This window comes from Apus apus, chromosome 20 (genome assembly GCF_020740795.1).
Source record: "Apus apus isolate bApuApu2 chromosome 20, bApuApu2.pri.cur, whole genome shotgun sequence".
NCBI classification, from domain to species: Eukaryota; Metazoa; Chordata; class Aves; order Apodiformes; family Apodidae; genus Apus; species Apus apus.
In genome coordinates, this window is record NC_067301.1 from 7,151,271 (window position 1) to 7,173,050 (window position 21,780).

Genomic DNA, 21,780 nt, shown 5'->3' on the forward strand with positions numbered 1-21,780 from the left:
CTTGGGCTCCTCACTTTAAGGAAGATCTTGAGGTATTGGGGAGGTCCAGAGGAGACAACGAGGCTGGTGAAGGGACTGGAGGAAAAATCTTAGGAGGAGAGGCTGAGGGAGCTGGGGTTGTTTAGCCTGGAGAAGAGGAGACTCAGGGGACCTTCTCACTCTGAAACTACCTGAAGGGAGGTTGTGATCAGCTGGGGTCTGGGCTGTTACCCAGGCAACCAGTGACAGGACCAGAGGGCCTGGCCTGAATCTGCTCCAGGAGGTTTAGGTGGGATATCAGGAAGCACTTCCTCGTGGAAAGGATGATCAGCCATTGGAAGGGACTGCCCAGGGAAGTGGTGGAGGCACCATCCCTGGAGGTGTTCAAGGAAAGGCTGAAGGTGGCACTTAGTGCCATGGTCTGGAGATGTGATGGTGTCAGGTCATAGATGGACTTGATGATCTCAGAGGTCTTTTCCAGCCTCAATAATTCTGGGATTCTGTTCCATGTTTGTGTAACACCACACTAGGTCAATGTGCTTTAAATAAAATGCAATATCTAGAGAAGATCAGAGCGATCCCTTCAGTCTACCAACCACAGGGGTTGTGGGGTTTTTTTATTCAGTTAATTTTTTCCATTTTTCATTTACTCAGTCACTTCACTGCTCTGGCACTTGTTGTTCTTTCAGCCTGAGCTGCTTCATAACACAAATTAATTTCCTTACAAAGGAGAGAAATGGGACTCTTGCAGTAAATAAGGTTTTCCACAGCCAGGTTCCAGCTTGCACCATGATTTCTTGCTTTGTAATGTCCTGTAGGTTAAATGAAGAAAAAAAAAAAAAGAACTTACAACTTTTTGGGCTTTTAATTATATGGATGATTAATTAGAATGCTTTCATGTCATGAGGCCAGACAGCACAGATGAGCCAACCCATTGGCCTTGGCAACTGAGAAGCATTTCTCAGGTCGTGTAAAAGATCTCCTGAAACTCTGATTGCTGTGAAAAGCTCAGTGCTTCAAGGAAAGCAAAATACTGAGTCAGTTTTTTGGGCTTTCCCCCTGCTTTCCTGATGTTTAACTGTTTTGAGTTTCTTTGCCAACGTTTGGTGTTGGTTTTTTGTTTTGTTTTTTTTTAGAGCAATTTTCCAAGTCTTCCTTGGAAAGAGGAAGAGGGATTTAAATGCCATGGTCTGAAGGAGGCTGCTGGTGCAGGCTGGACCAGGAGTTGCATGTCTCTGCCATGGGCTGGAAAATACAGATGCTGAACATCAGGAGGAAGAGCTGTAATTTTTTTTTTCTTGGACTAAAGGCCAAGAGTCTTTTTTTATGATCTCTGGAGACAGGCTAGAAATTGGGAGAAGGGAAACTTGTCAGACTCTTGCTGGTAAGCTGAGCTCTGTGACTTCTAACAGTGTTTCCTTGGGGTTTCAGAAGAAGTGTCCCATTTATTACAGAGCAGTTTGGCCACAGATCACACCCCTTTGCTGCCTTTAATGGCAGCTCTTGTGGTTTGACTGGTTTACTCAGGCCCAAGACCTGTAAGAACCATCTGATTGCTTCAGCACTTACTCCTCAGTGTCCTTTTCAGAGTTGCAACCTGCCTAAAAATGGGGAGTTTCTGAAGGAGACCTTCATCTACCTCCTCCCTGGCCTGGTGGGGCAGCACTGCTGGGATTTTGAGGCCACAGCTTTTCAGGGAGGAATGAAATGATTTGCCTGTTCCACAGGTGCTTTACAGAATGCACCTCCTGCCTAACAGCCAGAGAAACTATACTTTTATTTTTTGCTCCATCAAATTCTGTGTACAGAATGAAACAGAAGCCCAGAATTATTGAAGCCAGAAAAGACCTCTGAGATCAGCAAGTCCAGCCTATGACCTGACACCACCACATCTCCAGACCATGGCACTAAGTGCCACATCCAGCCTTTCCTTGAACACCTCCAGGGATGGTGCCTCCACCACTTCCCTGAGCAGTCCATTCCAATGGCTGATCACCCTTTCCATGAGGAAGTGCTGAACAACCATGTTCATACCACAGAGGCTCATCCTTATTCTCCAGCAGTTCTTTTTTGCAGCTCCAGAGAGTGAATTTTTCAGTGTTGTCAGGGAGAGACCAGAGCTGAGCAGAGCTTGACCCTTTTGGTGTCCAGAGGAACCTCTGATTGTTCTTTTCCACTAGAATTACATCTCCACCAGATTACCAAGGTCAGACAATGCAGGCACCTCTGTTGTTTTCTTCTTATTTTGCAGAAATTGGAGCATGTTTGGTTTTCCTTTTAATTTTACACTATATTCCAGCTACACTGAATGTCTCAAGTTGGAGCCTGCATAAAGGGAACCACTGCAGTGGTTCAATCTCAGTGTCTGGCAGCAGCAGGTTCCTCCATAGCCTGCTCATCAGCATCTTTGTCTTTCTTACAACCCCTTAGGAAATGGGGAAGATTTGTTGGGTTTCAGAGCATTTAACCACTGACAAGTGCAGGTTTTTACCCAGCAGGCAGGAGGTTGTACCTGGGTGGGTGGTTTCTCACTGCTGCTTTCAGTTGTGAGCTTGGAGCCAAAATGTGGGGGCAGAGGAGACACGTTCACCCTGGTGGGATCATGGGGCAGCAGATCTCCTGCCTGCTCAGGAAGGATTGTCCTGAGGTTTTCAGGATGGGCAGAGCTGTTATCTGCAGAGAGCAAGAGCACACAGCTTTGAAAAGAGTTAATTCCTACTCATCTTCATTACAAGAAAGAAAATAAAAAACTATCAAGAAACTCAGCTCAGCCTGCAAACCAGACTGGGGCAGGGAGGGATGGGACAAGGGGGAATGGATTTAAACTGGAAGAGGTGAGATTTAGGTGAGATATCAGGAGGAAATTATTTCTTGTGAGGGTGGTGAGAGCCTGGCCCAGGTTGCCCAGGGAAGCTGTGGCTGCCCCATCCCTGGCAGTGTTGAAGGGCAGGTTGGATGGGGCTTGGAGCAGCCTGGGCTGGTGGGAGGTGTCCCTGCCCATGCAGGGGGTTGGATCTAGATGATCTTTAAGGACCCTCCTAACCCAAATTTGTCTGTGATTCTATGAAAAACATTGCTAAAAGTCACCACCAACACCCAATGCTGCCATTAAGTTCTGGTTTTTCTCTAGTAGCTTTGCTGGCTGTGGTGAGGGAGCAGCCCTGCTCAGGGAACAAAAGAGGACAAATGTTGTTGGTGGAGCAGAATTTCTAAAGAGGAAGCTGCTACCAGAGACTTGAAGGCTTTAGGACATGCTCTGAATGCAGGGCTTTGATGTTATCTGTCTGTCATGGCTCTTCCAAGGAGCAAAGAGGAAAATAAGAGATTGATGTGTGTCCCAGGCAGGACTCCTAGGAACACAGGGAGCCAAAAGAACTTAATGCACATAGAATTCAAAGGGCTGTTTCTTGCAGAGCTAATTTATGAGACCTATTTCAATATAAAGTAGCCCAAGTGGCTGCGAGGCCCTGGGTTTCTTAGCTGTGGAGTCTGTAACAAGCAACTTGGGGCCCTAATTGGAAATATCTTGGAGAAATATCTCCAGCACCCAAAGCTGGAGAGCAGGAGCCATAAATCAGGTATCGCCTCATTCTTGGTTTGCTGCCATAGCCAACTGGAATAGATTTTCTCTCCCCTGAGCTGTAAGGCAGTGGTGAGACTGTGCTTTGGTTTTTAATGGCACTTTGGCTAAAAAAAAAACCCTAAAAGTATAAGAGCTGGTATTAATTTATGCTTAGCAGTTGGGCCCCACATCAGAGAGGAGTCTGCCTTCTGTGTCTCACTGGATGGGCTGCGGCCTCGGTGGGGCGGGTATCTCCTGCAGAAAGATGTTCCACTGAAGAACGTGATGGAGCTGGAGAAATAAATGGGTCTGCTGAGCAGATTGCTCCAGCAGTGATGGTACCACCAGTAATGATGTCCAGGATAGCCTGGAAAGGAGGATTTTGTTGCTCTTCCCAGTCGAGAACATTTAATTCAGTTGAGCTTTGTGATGGAATCACACTTGTGTCGTGATTGAAATGATGAAAGAAAAGGAGAATATCTTAAAGAATGAAAAGAGCAGAAGTAGAAGTCAGAAATACTTAGCAAGGGTGTAAAGATAAGATACAACTTCTAACATAGATTGATATTGTCCCTCCTGTTATCACTGGGTGACCAACGATGAGCTCTCAGTCTTGGTTAGGCAGTAGGACACAGGGTCTGCTGGTGTCCCTCCTCCAACAAAAGAACCTGCCACCCAAGATGTCACAGTGTCTGAAAACAAGCTCTGGAAATGTGTGAGTGCAGGCAGGAATGGATCACAGAATCCCAGAGTGGTAGGGGTTGGAAGGGACCTCTGGAGATCCTCTAGTCCAACCCCCTGCCAGAGCAGGGTCCCCTAGAGCAGGTGAACCTCCATTTGAGAACAAGTTTGGTTATAGGTGTGCATACAAAATACTTTGGGTGGACAGGAAAACAGAGAGAGAGACCAGAAGTGCCTGGAGACCTCCCTTGCTGAGAACCAAACCAGACATGTTACCTTTTTGGTCACCTTTTGTCTTGTGCCTCCCAGCTGAAACTTGGTTTTCAGGTAGCACTGTTGTCCTGGTGGGGTTTTGGGGTTGGAAGGGTTGGCACCTAAACTCACTTGAAGTTTATCATCATAAATTCTCCTACTGAGTCAGTTCCTGTAGCAGAAATGAGAAGTCATCAGGAAAAAAAAAATAAAATTTAAAATTTGCTGTCTGCTATTTTAAGAAGGGAAAAATTGAACAACGTTTCTGGAGGTGTCACCATCATAGCCCAGCCAGCTCTGAAGTACTTGGGTGTTGGTAAGAAGCTTCAGGCTACAAAACCAGGGGGCTGAAAAAGGCTGCTGCTGGGTCTTGGGATGGAAAGCCAAGTGTTCAGCCAAGCATCCTTATGCAGGGAAACCCTAAAGTAGGAATATGATCTGCTTGATAAAATCAAGGCAAAGGCTGCAGGACACATTTGGGAGGCTGGGTGGGACGACATCCTTCTGTAGGTGCCTTCTGTCAAAAAAGGGGGGAAAATGTGTCACTGAGCAGCAATAATGGTGACATCCTGTAACATCGTGACAGTTGAGGAAGGGGACACCCCAAACCTTTGCCAACCCCGGATCCATGACCCTGAGTTTATTTCTCTGTGTTTAAGCTGAAACGTTACGGGGCTCTGAGCAGCCTGGGCTGGTGGGAGGTGTCCCTGCCCATGCAGGGGGTTGGATCTAGATGATTTTTAAGGTCCCTTCCAACCCAAACCAGTCTAGGATTCCATGACTCTGTGCCATAAAAGAGCAAATTGACTTTTGAAAACCACTAGATTTTCACTACATTTTAGCAGACTTTGGAGCCACACTTAGGTCCACGCTTTGCCAAAGCACAGGAATCACCACCTGCCTGGAGACCTGGTCCTCGCCTAACCCTGATTTCACCCCAAAGTGGTGAGAATCACTCAGCTGAGCTTGGGAGGGTGCAGCCAAGCTCTGTCAGCAGCAGTAAAAGCTGATCCTGCGTTGCATAAGGCAAAGCCATTTTGCAATCTGGGCCTTCTTGGCTATTTCTCTGCTCTCCTTTGAGCCCTGGGACATTCCAGGTTCCTGCTGGGGCTCTGCTCTTCATGCTGGAAGTGTCTCCATAGGGTGCTGTGGTGGATGGGGTACTCAGTGTTGGAGACACCCAGGTGATATTTCCAGCTCCTCCAGGAACCATCAGGCCTGTGAACAACCGTATGATGTTTGAGTATTTGAATTAGACTTTTAAAATTATTAACTTTTGCTTTTGTGGCATCGAGCATGAAGATGAAACCCTTCAGCTTGGAGAGTTGGGGTCTTCAGCCTGGAGAAGAGAAGGCCTCCAGGGAGACCTTAGAGCACCTTCCAGTGCCTGAAGGGGCTCCAGGAAAGCTGGGGAGGGACTTGGGACAAGGGCAGGGAGGGATGGGATGAGGGGAATGGATTAAAACTGGAAGAGGAAGATTGAGGTGAGACATGAGGAGGAAATTCTTGGCTGTGAGGGTGGTGAGACCCTGGCCCAGGTTGCCCAGAGAAGCTGTGGCTGCCCCATCCCTGGCAGTGTTGAAGGGCAGGTTGGATGGGGCTTGGAGCAGCCTGGGCTGGTGGGAGGTGTCCCTGCCCATGCAGGGGGTTGGATCTAGATGATCTTTAAGGTCCTTTCCAACCCAAACCATTCCATGACTTTTCTCAGCCATGGGTTGGGTCCAGCAACCTGGTTCCACAGCCCTCAGTGCTCCTGCAATTCATGGGCACCTTCCAAGTAGGGAAACACTGTTGAGAAGCTGCTGAGGCTCCTGCAGAGCTTTTTGGGGGGCAGTGGGAATGTAACAAATCCAGTTTCCTCTTTGCTCTTAGACCAAAATAGGCCTTTATTAGCTCTTCTTTTGTCCATCCATAGCTGAAGAGCTTCCAAAATCATACTTCATTGTGATAGAAGAAGTGCACACTGTGTTTTTCCACAGTATCTGCTGGAAACCAAAGGCTCAAGCTGAAAAATCTGTTTGTAGTAAACTTCAGTCATGAACTAATTTCTGTGTCTGCTCTTGTGTTACATGTCCATGTGTGCCAAGTGTCAGGTTTGAAGCTGGTAGCACTTGCATCAAATTAACAAGCATATTGGATTAATGGGGTTCATCTCCTTAATATGTGGTGTGGTTTCTTTTACCCTTCAGGGGGGGAAAAAGTGATGAGAGTAAATCACTGCTGATGTTAGGAATATTATCTGGTGTTTTCTTTGAAGGGGTTGGCCAGGGAAATTAGTGAATGGGGGAGTTGTTCACCTGCTTTGAAATGGAAATATCAATCAGGAGAGCCACCAGTGCTGCTGTGAGATGGAAGAAGTTGTCCTTTTAGATGAGGTGCTGGAATTTTTGGCCTGGTTGTGGTTACAGTCCAGATGATGGCTAATTCTTAGAGTATTTCTTGAGAGGAATATGTGGGGTACAACCTTCACTCCCAGCTAATACTTGATTTTTCACACAAATTCAGTGTCTGAAGATTTTCTTCTGCTCTGTGTGATCCTTATGGTGCAGGTAACAAACTCTTTGCTCTCACAAGGGCCATTTTGAGCTTGAACCAGCAACTTGTAGAACAATGATTGTGTCTTAATGTCACTATTACCTCATTGAAACAAAAAGTGGTTCTATCAAGCTGGATCCTTTGCTGGGCTGCGACTGCTTCATTTCCCTGTGTGTGGAGCAGAGGGAAGCACATCACCCAGGGCCAAATTCCCTCCATATAATTGAGTGTTGTAATGGGTGTAACTTATATTGCAGCCCAAACAACTGTAACTGCACCAAAGACGTGGAAGAAACCAAAAGACCCGACCGAAGCCACTGAGGAGGTGATAGAGGCAGAAACAGAGGTAAGAAGGAGCCACACTTTTCATTAATCCAAATTTAATGATGACATTGAGGTCTCTAAACTGAGTTCTGGACACCTTGGTTCCTGGTTTTCTCACAAGGGTCCAGGGCAGACTTTTTTTGGGGGGAAGTGGTGTGTGGAGCTGTGATATTTGCCAGCATTTTAGTGGGACTTCTTCAGTTTTCTTCCTTTTTGTCTAATTTAGTGGCTCCCAGTGTTCAAGAACATGGAGCTGCTGTCCTTCCTGCACTGCAAGGGCATGTGGTGATAGGATGAGGGGCAATGGTCTGAAACTGGGGCAGAGGAGATTTAGGTTGGACATTAGGAAGAAGTTCTTCACTGTGAGGGTGGTGAGACACTGGAACAGGTTGCCTAGAGAGATGGTGGATGCCCCATCCCTGGAGACTTTCAAGGTCAGGCTTGATGGGGCTCTCAACAACCTGATCAAGTTAAGATACTCCTGCTCACTGCAGGGGGGTTGGGCTGGATGACCTTTCAGGGTCCCTTCCAACCTCACACATTCTATGATTCCATGATTCCGGTGAAGGAGCTCTGAGCAACCTGGTCTGGTGGGAGGTGTCCCTGCCCATGCAGGGGGTTAGGATTTAGATGATCTATAAGGTCCCTTCCAACCCAAACCATTCTATGGTTCTATAAAAGTGGGTTTGAATCCCTTAACGCTGCCCGTTGGGTCCTTGGCTGCTGTGGGGACATTTGGCAGGTTCTGCTGCCCAGGGATGTCATAGTAATGTCACAGCCCAAGGTTAGTTTTCCTGGCGACCACCTGATGGAGAAACTGGGAAAGAAAAACCTTGAAGTTCTCAGGCAAAACCACCTCTACAGTAATTAGATGAGTAATAAAACCCTCCCTTACTGCTGTTCTGGTAGGGATATTGCAGGAGGAATCTCTTTGTTTAATATCCTGGGTGAAGTTTGGGTTAGAATAAATCAGAAATGGACTAAGAGAGTAAAAAGGTAATAATTCAGCCTGCCCTATGCTTATATAAAACCTGATGTTGTCCAGATGTGAGGCAGAGCAGCAGTGCTGCTTCACTCCCAGTTTTTCCTCAGTTATGATTTGTCTGTGATTCCCTCCCCAACTTTCCCTTCCCACAAACATAGTTGAACCTCTCCTCTCCAAAAACTGGTGTTGCAGGGTCAGTCTCCAGTCCAGAGCTTCACCTTGGTGTAGGCCAGTGCTTGTGGTTCCTGGACTGAAGCAGAAGAACAGCTCATTTCCATGTTGCAAATGGTGTAGAGGTGCTTTCCCCTCTCTTTGAGGGAGCAGATGCTTAAAACATGTGCAGGGTGCCATGTGCCACCAGCTGGTCTGTGCTGAACAGCAAAGTGATGACTGGAAAATCCAAGGAAATGAAAAGCATCCCTGTGCTTGTTTCCAAGCCAGAGAGAGAAGGATGTTTTGGGGCTGCAGCAGCCAGTTTGTTTACCTGGGATGGGGTTTCTCCCAGGAGAAGCACGTTCCTACCACCTCCTCTGCATGGAGAACAAGACTGTTTCCTTGGGGAACTTTAAAACCAACAGCCAGGGATACCATTCCTGGTTTGTTCCTGAAACCAGGATGCTGAAATTGTGGCTGTTAGTCACGTTACCTTCTTGATTGGGATCTGCTCCAGTTAGCAGCCTACATCTAAAGGAAGGATCCCCCCAAAATAAGAGCAGCATTCCCTTAAAAGCAGCTGCAGGAGAGGGGAAAAGGGAAGTTGTTTTTCCAGGCTGGGATTGCCCGTGGCTGTTGTGCCAGGGGGCTTAACTGTTCATCCCATCCCAGTAGCTCCTGGGGATTTCACAGGCAGCACAAGGTCTTTCCAGTGCACTGTTAATTGACAGGGGTTGTCTCCAGGAAGGAATCAGTACAGCAACCAGTTGTTCTGTGTGTTGTTCCAGCTCTCCCTGTTGCTGTTTAGGATGCATATATATATATGTATATATATATTCATTCTTGATCCAGGCAGAAATGCTGGATGAATAAATGAAGAACCGTTTCGTGTGCCTTGAATTTTCACAGAGTGTTTTTAACGTAACCTCTGTGTCCCCATCTGTGCTTCAGCCTAAAGTAGAAGAGGAACTTTCAGGTGACAAAGTACTTGAATCTGAGCAGGAGAAAATGAGCCACAGGTTTCAACTGGAGAGGGACCCCTTGGAGCTTAAAAAAGTGAAACCTGTGGAAGAGAACGGGGAGCAGGAAGCAGAGCCGGTGCGGAACGGCGCCGAGAGCGTCTCAGAGGGAGAAGGAACTGACGGGAACTCGGGCTGCACAGAGAGCTCCAGTGAAGGGCCAGCCTGCCAGTACAAACCAGGTAAATCCTGTTTCACCCTCCCATGCTTCCTTGGTTTTCTGTCTCCTCCCTCCTTAAAGGGCTGCTTACACCCTCCCCACCAAATGGAAGATGTTTCCAGTGGGGCTGGAAGGAGTCAGACGGGCTGGTACAGCATTTCACTGTGTCCAGCTCCACTGGGATCCATCAACCAACAGGCTCTGAGACACTTTTAGGGGAAGCACAACAGGAAAGTTGTTTTCGCTTGCTGGTGGGAATGAAGAAAAGAGAAAATCCCCCATACCTTGAATTTATTATATGTGTGGGTGTTGGCTGTAGCAGAGTGGAAATGGCAATGAATTGGTTCCCATGCGATCAACAGCTGAAAATGATCCGAGAAAGTCCATCTAAGTGGATGTACTTGTTAAAGAAGGGATTTGAAGGTTCTGACTGGGTACAAAAACTGAGTGTATGTGTTTATGTAGGTTTAATTTCCTGGCTGAACAGTTGCATAGATCTTAAGATATCTAGAAGAGAAAGGAAAAGAGAAAAAGCACATGTTTTTCAGTCCAGGCTCTGCCATTTAACTGTGAGCCTGCAGGTATTTTGATGAAATAATTTCAGTGTGTGCTCACAGGATTCAGTCCTTTTGTTGTTTAGCACTGGATGTTGGCTACCTAAGGGATGTTTTGTTAAATATGGAGATATTTAATGTGTAGACCTGAACCTCTGTTAACTGAGAGACCTTGAGACCGACTTACTTCTCAGTTGCTACAAATTTTTAAGCCATTTCTTACTCAGGTGAAGCTCCCTCCAGATAAATTAGTAATTTTCTTAAGAGCTCAGAGGTTAAAGAATATAAAACGAAATAAGGAAGGACCATGAGAGCCTGGACAAGGTATGGGGAAGGAGCAGCACCATTAAGTGATTACCTCATGGCTGTTAATTCAGCACTGCTTTGTTCTGACAAAGACCTGAGTTGCCTTTCTTTTATTAATTTGGTGGTATTGTATCATTAGGAGAAATGTAGAAGCCTCTTGATAGTCTCCCACACACTGAGGAGAGCTTCCCAGTTCATTAGTTAAGCACATGGTGAAGTTAATCCATAATGCATCAGCTGTCTCTCTGAAACACTCAATGCAGTCAGAACGATCCCGGTCGGACTGGATGTGCTTCCGCTCAGCTGGAGGGGTTGGGTTGATCCCTTGAAAAGCAGCACACAGTGAACTTGTCTGCTGCTAAGTGGAGTTGGCCACTTGGGGCAAAAATCTTCAATTTCAGCTCTGCTCTGTCTAAAAAGGGGGATTTTTGCCTTTTTGGGTGGCTGCAGGAGCCATCTCCCCTCGCTGGGGATGCAGAGGCTGCCTGTGATGCTGCCCGGCTGCTTTTCATGTTAAAACAGCTGGTTCAGCTCCTCCCAGGAGAAGGAAACTGAACATTGAAACTGGTTATGGTTGCTGTTGGTACTTTTCCATGATAAACGGAGCATGTTGTGGCACAATGGATAGGCAGCTGGCTGGGAATTCTGGCTGGGACACAGCTAGCCAGCCAAACCATTTTCTGCACCCTTTTATCCCGAAGCTCTGTAGAAGTAAAACTACACAAATTGCTAAAAATTGTAATTACTTATGTGTGTTTTCATTCCTGGTTATTAAAATCCATGAGTTGAATTAAAATCCTGCTTGTAGCCCCTGCAGGGATGAGGATGGTGAGAACCCAGAGACCTAAAATATCAGAGACTAAAATAAGGAAATAATAGAAAACCTTAACAGCAAACTGAGCTGCTGGATAAATTTTGGCACCAGTGGAAAGCAAAAGTGGCATCTCATACAGATATTTTCCTTCAAATCAAAATGTCCCCCCCACTTAGGGGCCTGACTAGTCCCCCTGCCTGCTGAGCAAACCCCTGATTTCATTTCTGACTCCAGACAAACTGTGTGGCCAGCAAAACAAAATTCTGTCTGTCAGCCACTGGAGGGTGATTTTCCCTGGGCTGAAGAGGCTGTAGGTTTGTGTTTTGATTTGCATCAGGCAAGATCCTCTGCTCTGCAGTTCTCCTGCCCAGAAAACCCTCAAAAAACAGGTGAAAAGTTGTAATTCTGAGAGCCTGGCCTGTGGTCCTGTGTTTTCTTTCAGTTCCCACTGTTCTCTCCAAGTGTGGTTGTTTTAACACTTGGTGCTTTCACATTTTCAAAGAAACTTTTTGTCCTGTGTGGTGCTCTCCTCAGCATTTCTCATTCCCTTTTACACAAAACCAGTGCTTTAACTGCTACGTTTTCACCCAGAAACTGGGAATCATTCCCGTTCCATCATGTCACACCAGAGCATGGAAGTCAGAGTTAAAATAAGATGACAGAGTCATCTCAGTCAGAGTTAAAATGTGGGATAAAAGCAGGATTGGTGATTAGTTCCATGTGTGGCAGCAGCTGGAGTTGGCTCTAAGTTCCCCTTTGTTGATGTTCCTGGGCTGGGAGGTGTATCCTTCTCCTCGCCTTCACAATCAAAATAAAGTAACATTTCCAAAACAAGCAGCAATCTCTTCCCTTTGGATTTACCTGAAATGCATCTCGGAGAGCAGAGGGCTTTGTTCTCTAGGAATCTCAGGCAGCTTCTCTCCTTATAGAGCAGTGGAAGCCCCTGGATCCAGAGGGGAAGAAGCAGTATGACCGGGAATTCCTCCTGGATTTCCAGTTCATGCCTGCCTGTATCCAGAAGCCCGAGGGGCTGCCTGCCATTAGTGATGTGGTGCTCGACAAGGTGAGAGGAGAGCCAATAAAACAGGTGAGTGCCATGGGTTTTTTAATAAAGATGCCTAATGCTTCATTCCTTGACCATTTCAGTGCAGTCTGTTTGGGAAGGGGAAGCATTTAGCTGCTGTCATAGCAAAATGCTTCATATGGAGGTTGTTGGTGCCAAGTGAATGTGCACAGATTATTTAAAAACTGAAGGGTTTTTAGTGGTCTCTCTCTGGATTAAGTTCTGCTGGGTTGTTATTAAAATTTAAAATTATATATCCATGAAGAGAATGGATATAAGCAAAGCAAGACTGAACAGGGAGGCAGTGTCTTTTATTCTGTGGTTAGGAAGTGCAGGGAAGCTTTTGGGCAAACTCTTTTTTTTTGGGTCTGAAACAGTTGTGTCACTGTTCATGAGCTGGCCTGATAAAAGATCTTTGAAACCCTCACCCTCAAGAATTGGGTGATTCCTCTCTGGCCTCACCACTGATGTGATTTTCTCGACTCCACGTTTGGCCTCATTGGAACCTTTGTTGTTTCCTAAGTGGTGTCACCAAAACCTCATTCCTGGTTAGAACGCTGCAGCTCATTGATTTTCATGTAACCACCATAGACTTGCTCTTAAGAGATCAGCATGTAGGGGATGATCATGTGCAGAAGCATTTCCATTCTGAATTCCCTACCCAGACAAGTTGTAAAACACCGGCTTTGTTCCCAAAATGAGTTCATCCACCTACTAGTTTTTCGTGGTTGCTCCTCAGCTCTCTCTGCTGTTGAGCTTCCTTTGCTTGCCCAGCTCTCTGTCTAGTTAACACAGACGACGTTTTTTTGAGGGAAGTTTTGTGATCCTGAAGCAAGCCAATCACATTCAGTTTGCAGAAGACAGGGCCCTTATCACCATCCTCCATAGGTCATACTCAGCCTTGGAATGTTTCTGAACGCCTTCCTCGATAGTCACCTGCAAAAGACTTATTTTATGTTAAAGGCATATTTTAATCTAAGTGTGGATGCATAAAGCTTGCACAGTTTGTTAAAAGCATTAATTTGGACATTCAGTATGACTGGTAGGGTTTAGCAGGGGTTGTCTGTAGATTTGCACGAGCTTTGGTAGCTGCAGCACTGCTGAACAGATCCTGTTTGTTCTGCTCCGCCATGCAGGTCAATCAGCCGAAATTGCCCCTGAGAACTCTGGACCCTCGGATACTGCCTCGAGGACCAGACTTCACACCAGCCTTTGCTGATTTTGGGAGGCAAACCCCTGGTGGAAGAAACGTACCTGGAAGTGTGAGTTTACCCAACTTGCTAATTTAAAAACTGGCCTTAATACCGATGGAGTCCATCCTCACACTTTTGGGCCTCTTCCGATGCTCCGATGGTTCTGGTTTTGTCAGGATGAATGGCAGGGTGATTTGTTGTTTGTTTTTTTTACTTGACTGTCAAAATGTAGGCAAATTAGAAAAACCTTGTGGATGTTTTTAACTGGTGTGTATTGGTGTGAAATGGATTTGATGTCCTTCTCCTTGTGCAAGAGGTGTGGAAAGATGTTTCCATGCTGAGGACCTGGCGGTCACCCGTGTGCCAGCGCACACTTCTGGGGCAGCAACCTGGTCAGTGTGTGTCTTGGTAGGACTCTGGGTTATAAGACATGCCAGGAGAGCAAAGAGATTTTACTAACCCAATAAAAAGGATCTACACAGCTCTGTGTTCCAGCTTTCTCTTGTGCTTCCATGTGTTGCTTTGCTTCAGCCACTTCATTCTTGGTTTTCCTGCCTTTTCTTCTGCTTTCCTTTCATCTCCTCTTCTCGCTGTGTCTGGCTTTGCCCAAACTCTGAAATCTCTCTCTTGAGTTTTCCCTTCTTGCCTTGGCCACCCCTTGTTCTTGGGGTGTGAGTGCCCCCCAGCACAGTGCTGCCCAGTCAGCTCCAGCTGGAGGATGGATCTGCCTCTGTTGGGCACAGTCATGGACTTTTCATCTGCCTCTCACAGTGCATCCGATGTATCTACACAGATACATCTAATGAAACAGCCGTAATTTCTCTTTCAAAATCACCAGTCTGAGAAGACTTCACTTAATAACTTTGACTTCCAAGTGTGTGGATTTCCAGGAGGCTCAGAGCTCATCGATGTTGAGTTGATGTGGTATTTCTTGTTTGAGAGCAGTCTGGTGGCCGGTGCCTCAGCTCTGGGGTGCTTGTCCATGTCTTGGAGTAGCTTCGTTGTCGTGGTTTCTCTTGGAGCACCAAAGCCTCGATGCAGTTTGAGGTCCACATCGCTTGCCATGGTTAGGACTTGCAGGTTGTACCCTGGCGCCTTCTCTCCTTCTCTCATGCGCTGAATGTCCGCAGCCTCTCGGCACCTTGGTAACGTCCCTGTCACTCTTTCTCTTTCCACAGGCCTGTAAAGTGCAGAGCAACCCTGGATTGCCTTCCCTGGCTCGGTGCGGTTCCCCAGCATGCCCTCTCTTGGTCTCGCCTCACCCACCATTGAGGAACCTGCCAACAGGGGTAAGCCAAATCCCCCCCTTTCCCCCCCACTCTTTGCACCTTTTTGTAGAGTTGTCTTTTTCCCCCAACGCCCACTGTTTGATAAAGAAAGCCTGGCAGAAAACTTTACAAAAAGGTGCAACCTTGTTTAAAAAAAACGAAACCAGACTTGCATTGTACCCCTCTAGGCAGTCTTCAGTGGTGGGTGGGACATCACCAGCTGAGGGCATGCTGGGACGTTGGCCTGAGCGGGATCTGCGAGGGGTCTGCACTTTGCAGACCTGTGGAAAGGGGGAGAAAAGGTAAGTCCTGCTTACCCCGTTCATTTGGAGCATTCAGCACATAACATACATCTTACATTTGCGCCTGTCCAGAGCAGAGCCTTGCTTTGGGTTTTCCTTCAGGAGGGTCGGGAGGTGATGTTGTTTATTGAGCTGGCCTCAGAGCTGACAGGATGAGAGGGTTCTCAGCCCCAAGCAAAAACCAGTCGTTATCTTCTCGTTAAGCATGGCAAACGAACCTGCGTGTGCGCTGCGTCCACTCGGTCATTCCACCTCTGCACAGGCCATGCCCATGAACCATCAAACCCCACTGCCTCTTCCTTGCCCTCCCAGTAACGCCAGCAGCTCGGCGCTAACAGGCTTCCGGCACATCGAGAAGCTTTTGTTTTGCTTCCTTGGCTTTTGTCTTGATTTCCTTCTTTTTTTTTTTTTGCTTCAACGTCTTGTACGAGTGTTCTTAGAACTAACAAATGTCACGTCAGGCGTCACCAGGGGTGGAAATACACAGGAGCTGGGTGCAGCTGGTGGAGGGGTTTTGGTGTAGACAAGAAGTTAGAGGAGTGCAGTGGGTAACGACGTGCGAACACAGGGAGTTAGGGTTGGACAGGACTGGTCCATAGCTGCAGACCTGCCTTTATCCTTCCTGAGAGGTGATGGAAACTGGAGTCACTTTGATTGGTGAGGCCTCACCTGGAGCACTGTGTGCAGTTCTGGGCTCCCCAGTTCAAGAAGGACAAGGAGCTGCTGCAGAGAGTCCAGCACAGGGCACTGAGATGCTGAGGGGACTGGAGCATCTGCCTGTGAGGAAAGGCTGGGAGAGCTGGGGCTGCTCAGCTGGAGAGGAGGAGCCTGAGGGGGGATCTGATCAGTGCTGATCAATATCTCCAGGGGGTGTCAGGAGGATGGGGCCAGACTCTTCTCAGGGGTGTCCAGGGACAGGACAAGGGGCAATGGGCACAAACTGGAGCACAGGAGGGTCAAGTTAAACATAAGGAAGAACTTCTTGACTGTGAGGGTGACAGAGCCCTGGGACAGGCTGCCCAGGGAGGCTGTGGAGTCTCCATCCCTGGAGACATTCCAAACCCAGCTGGATGTTCCTGTGGGATCTGCTCTAGGGGATCCTGCTCTGGCAAGGGGTTGGACTGGATGATCTCCAGAGGTCCCTTCCAACCCCTGCCTCTCTCTGGCTTGTGCTTCCTTGAAGGCAGAGTCACTCCTGGCATCTAAGCTCAGTTTCACCTTCTGCATTTGAAGCCTGTTGTTTGAGGGAGAAGCAGCTCTTTAGTTCCTCAGGTGATTTTTAAAGCATGACCATGACCCCTGTCCCAAGAGCAGACTGGGAAGGAGAGCCCCAGGTTGTGTTGTGGTGCTTTGGCTCCTAGCAGGAGTCTTGTCCCTGTTTCCTTCTGCTTTGCTTGTTTTCTCCTCTCTTCATCCAGACAACAGGTAATTCAGGTTGATGCAGTAACATCTGCTCAGCACTTCTCTGTACACTTGGTGGAAAACAGTGTTTCAGTGCAGGTTGTAGTGCTGTAATTGCAGGAGCTGCAGAGCTTTTCTTCTTTCTTTGGACTGGGTTACAAAGAGGGGGCCTGGCTGAGCTCAAACGCCTCTTTAACTTCCCACTTTGTAAATCTGGAACCAAAAAACCCCCAGATTTTTTCTGTTAAAAGTTAAATTTGAGTGTTATTTTATTAGGCGTTCAAAGGAGGGTTCTGTTCTCTGCTTTAAAACCAAATCAAAGAGTTTGAACCAAGTGTATTTGCAGATATTTAAAAGAAAATACAGTCTTAAAGTGTTAAAAATCTTTAGATCTTAAAGTAAAATACAATGGGTGTTGCCTGGACCCGTCCCCGTGGGAGCCCCAAGCGTCCTGGTGCATCCCAGCCTGGCTGTGGTTGGAAGGTCCTGCAGAGCTGCCTCTGTGCAGGAGAGGTGGGGTGTCACAGGTCACCTCTTGTCTGCTTTGCCCCTGTTCCTGGGGGAAATAAGCCCAAATGTTTTAATTTGCATCAATAAGAGCTCTGAGGAGAAGGACTTTGGGGGTGTTGGGTGACAAGAAGTTCAACAGGAGCTGGTACCGTGCGCTGGAGCTCAGAAACCAACCGTGTCCTGGGCTTTGTGACCAGCAGTGTGACCAGCAGGGCCAGGGATTGTCCCCTCCCCTCTGCTGAGACCCCACCTGGAGCACTGTGTACAGGTCTGGAGCCCCCAACACAAGAAGGACATGGAGCTGTTGGAGTGGGTTCAGAGGAGGCCACAAAGATGATCCAAGAGCTGGAGCAGCTCTGCTCTGGAGACAGGCTGGGAGAGTTGGGGTGTTCAGCCTGGAGAAAAGAAGGCTCCAGGGAGACCTTAGAGCACCTTCCAGTGCCTGAAGGGGCTCCAGGAAAGCTGGGGAGGGGCTTGGGACAAGGGCAGGGAGGGATGGGATGAGAGGGAATAGTTTCAAGCTGAAAGAGGGAAATTTAGGTTGGACTTTAGGAAGAAATTCTTGGCTGTGAGGGTGGTGAGACCCTGGCCCAGGTTGCCCAGGGAAGCTGTGGCTGCCCCATCCCTGGCAGTGTTGAAGGGCAGGTTGGATGGGGCTTGGAGCAGCCTGGGCTGGTGGGAGGTGTCCCTGCCCATGCAGGGGGATGTGACTGGATGATCTTTAAGGTCCCTTCCAACCCAAACCATTCCATGGTTCTGTGATTCTCAGGTCACGCTGACTCTAGTTGCCAAGGGTTGTGGGCAGGGAGGTGTGTGGTGAGGTCTAACATGCGTGGCTGAAACTGGTTAGTTTTGTGTTGCTTTGTTGTCTGGTTTTTCAGCTGGAGGGAAGTTTCTCTCCACAGCTGTACGATTGCAGCGTGGTTAGAACCTGGGCAGCAAAACTGCTTGAAATTGCATAAGGCAGGGCTGGTGTCTCGAGGCAGGGCTGGTGTCTCGAGGCAGGGCTGCAAAGCAGACGTTGCTGCGTCGTACTGGTGTGTCGATCACAGTCTCTGGGTTGGAGCAGAGAGGGGTTGTGGGGAGGAGCTGGCAGCTGTTCCAGGACAGTGTCTGACACACAAAAGCACCATCAGGGCTCCCCATTCCCCCTGTTCTGTTGGTTTCCTGGGAGCAATTGGCTTGGCCGTTGCTTTCCAGTCCCGGCATGCGCCCGACAAGGTCTGCAGGAGCCTGGTGGGTTGTGTCTGATGTGCCAGCAGGGTCTGAACACAGGTCTTCAGAGGTGGTGGAACAGGACATGAACACCCTGCACCATGCAGCCCTCTTACACACGTCACCTCAGCCTGCAGAGAGCACAGCACGAGGTCTTGGTCTTTTGACAACATCTTATTCCATTGCTGTTATCACAGAACAAAGCCCAGACAAGAACTCCAGCAGTGGGTGATGATGTGTTTGCCTTCATCCTTGACACATATTTACATCATCAAAGCCAAGTGGTTCACATCACAGACACAACTCCTGCCTTTAAGGAGGGTTCTCTTTTTTTAATTGTGCAAAGGTGGGTTTGGGGCTGATGTATGACAGGAGAGGCACCAGCCAAGAGCTTCTTCCCATGTACTTGGTGAAGGTGTTGGAATAACGGTTGGTTTGCCTCTCTGGTGCTCACTGCATCCCTCTCTTGAATAAAAAAAACATTTCCCATGGCCCACCTTGCAGGTGGAGGTTGCCTACTGCCCAGTGAGGAGATTAATCACCTTTGTGCAAAGTAGCAGGGTTTGGTAATGAAGTTTAGTTGCTGCACTAATTTGTATTTTGAGGTTGGACATTTCTAATAATGACTTCAGAAATATGAAAGAGTCCAGGGGAGGAATAACCTCCCAACAACACCTGACACCTTTAGTCTGTAATCAACAAGCTCTCAGATGATAAAGAGGGTGTTTGGGGGCGTCTCGTGCCCTCCTGCTTCTAGAACCAATTTTAAACTCCCCAGTCTTGGCAGTTTTAATACCTGACTTGACCAGGAGGAGCATCATGTTGTACAGGATTGCACAGAAGCTCTTGATACTGTTCCAAACAATGTGCTGGGCTTCCCTTTCTTCTGTCAAACTACAGAGAGTTTGACCCACATCTGTTAGGATCTGTGCTTCCACAATGGGGGAGCAGCACTTGATGCTCCATTCACTGTGTTTTATAGAATTCCTGTCTCCAAATGGCTCTGCTGGAAGCAATTTCCAGTAAAACCTCCATTTTGGCAGAACTGCTAATTGATCCTTATCTCATCCCTTGGGATGGCACGTTGAAAGTACACATGTAAAGACTGACTTAATCCTGAAATCCACCTTTGCCACCATGTCTCAGTGATGCAGTTCCTGGCTTGCAGGAGTTTTTGGTCAGTTGAGTTGAGTTCTGCAGCACTTGGGCAGCATCTGGAGCATCGCTGGGGTGTGTAGGCAGTGGTCGTCCCGTGTGTGTTTTGGGAAAAGCTGCCCAAAATGTGTTTGGTGTGTCTCATATTCCCTCTGACCAACCTGGACCTGGTGTGTTGGATCGGAGGGAGTCCTCAAAGTCCTAGGAGGAGTTGCTGCTTGTTCCTGTTGCCATCAGCGGGTGTTGGCTTGTGCCCCGGAGGGTTTTATCAAAGATCCAAGTTTAAAAGGGGATATAACAAGAAATGTTTTTGTCGTAGTTGTTGAATGTTGGACCGAGGAGATCTCAGCCAGGCCAGAGGAGAGAGCCCAGGAAGATCATCACTGTCTGTGTGAAGGAGGATGTTCACCTGAAGAAGGCAGAGAACGCCTGGAAGCCAAGTCTGAAGAGGGAAAACCAAACAGAGGACCCAGAAAACGTCAAAACCCAGGTGAGAGCATCAGCAGGGGCTTCTGAGCACAGCAGCTGGTAACAGGGGGAGGGTGGGAATTTGCTGTTGTGTAAGACAGTGAAAAAGAGCAACAAACTCCAGTTTGAATCACAGCTTTCCCTTCCTTTGATTCTTTTTTCCATGTGTTTATTCCTGACCTGGAGTTTAAATGGCAATCCTGTATATAGTGAGTCTAAACAGGGAACACCAGACAACCTACTACCTCTCTTCCAGGATTGTTTTACTAGAACATCTGTCACCATTCTAAAGCAAACAACCTCAAGCTGCCAGCACAGAACTTGCTTTTCATCCCCTTTTAGATGACATTTGTGCCCTGAGCCTCAGCAAACCTCTGTCAGTTTGTCCTGCCCAGCCCAGTGGTGCCACCTATGAAGGTTTCTCTATGTTCTCTTCCCCCTCCTCTCCTCCACGGGGCAGCCACTCTGGGTGGAGGTGTTTGCCTGGTGGTCAAATTTGGAATTTGTAGGATAAGTTGGGATAGTTTTGAAGGACACTGGAATTATGTTCCTGGGGCTGATGGCAGCGTTGTTGATCTCGTTGTGCTGGATAGGAAAAATAAAGTGCCTTAAAGTAAATCTAGAAGTTGGTGACCTCTGGTCTGGGGAGAAGGAGGCCACTCCTTGTTAACTTAAATCTCATGGCTAAATTGATGTCAAGAGGAATATTTCAGCTGGGTGTCAGCAAGGGCTTTGTGCCTCTGTCATGCTTGAAGACAGCACGTGGGTGTTTCCAGAAATCCTGCCCTGCAGGTCTTTGGTAGCTGAGTTAGGACTAGAGCTGGACCGTGCACAGAGATGTCTGTGTGTAACTCAGCTTCCTGTAAGTTCCTATGGACATCTTCTCTGTTGACCTGCATCCCAGGTCATTTCCAAGAGCCACCTGTTTGCTTTGTGCCTCAGCTTCATGTCTCTGTCATTCAGGAGCTGTTCCGCAAGGTCCGAAGCATCTTGAACAAGCTGACCCCCCAGATGTTCAATCAGCTCATGAAGCAAGTGACAGACCTGACAGTGGATACAGAAGAGAGGCTGAAAGGAGTCATTGACCTGGTCTTCGAGAAGGCCATCGATGAGCCCAGCTTCTCAGTGGCCTATGCCAACATGTGCAGGTGTCTTGTGACGGTAAGAGCCACCGAGGTCAAGTGGGAAATTCCTCTGCACAGGTGGATGTTCTGCACCTTATCCCCACAAACTGATGGGCAGTAACATAAGCTTGGCAAGAGCAAAGTCTTACTTTCTGAATCCCAAACTGGTTTGGGTTGGAAGGGACCATGAAGATCATCCAGTTCCAACCCCCTGCATGGGCAGGGACACCTCCCACCAGCCCAGGCTGCTCCAAGCCCCATCCAACCTGCCCTTCGACACTTGCAGGGATGGGGCAGCCACAGCTTCCCTGGGCAGCCTGGGCCAGGGTCTCACCACCCTCACAGCAAAGAATTTCCTCCTCATGTCCAACCTAAATCTCCCCTCTTCCAATTTTAATCCATCACCCTTTGTCCTCTCACTACAAGCCCAAAGTCCCTCCCCAGCTTTCCTGTAGCCCCTTCAGGTACTGGAAGGCCACCATCTGAAACCCTGGGCTGTTTTCAGCTCTCCCCCACTTCCAATGGAGAAAGTAATTCAGTATGAAGTAATGGGAAAGAGATCTCACCAACCCTCCAGTGTTTTCCATCACTAGTATCTTATCTTATGGAAAGATGTTTAATTGATGCTCTGCATAAATAAAAGTCATTTACATGATGGATTTGTTCTTCTACACCCATTGGCCATGCCTGCAGGCAGAGGGCTTTGCTTGGAGCCATGTGGTGGTTGGAGTTGAGAACACTTTGCTCTGCCTGGAAA

General features: G+C 47.8%; 1 protein-coding gene across 15 annotated transcripts in view; it reads left to right on the forward strand.

The window, feature by feature from the left end:
• EIF4G3 (eukaryotic translation initiation factor 4 gamma 3) overlaps positions 1-21,780 on the forward strand; it is a 152,682-nt gene that overhangs the window by 103,382 nt on the left and 27,520 nt on the right. For 9 of the 15 annotated variants that reach the window (XM_051637339.1, XM_051637340.1, XM_051637342.1 and 6 more), the window contains 7 exons: positions 7,267-7,355; positions 9,423-9,672; positions 12,254-12,411; positions 13,524-13,649; positions 14,759-14,869; positions 19,751-19,921; positions 20,863-21,060. In XM_051637339.1, coding sequence (XP_051493299.1) covers positions 7,267-7,355; positions 9,423-9,672; positions 12,254-12,411; positions 13,524-13,649; positions 14,759-14,869; positions 19,751-19,921; positions 20,863-21,060 — 1,103 coding nt within the window. Of the gene's footprint in view, positions 1-7,266; positions 7,356-9,422; positions 9,673-12,253; positions 12,412-13,523; positions 13,650-14,758; positions 14,870-15,036; positions 15,151-19,750; positions 19,922-20,862; positions 21,061-21,780 lie in introns of those variants that run through there. The other 6 variants (XM_051637345.1, XM_051637351.1, XM_051637353.1 and 3 more) reach the window with 2 other exon arrangements.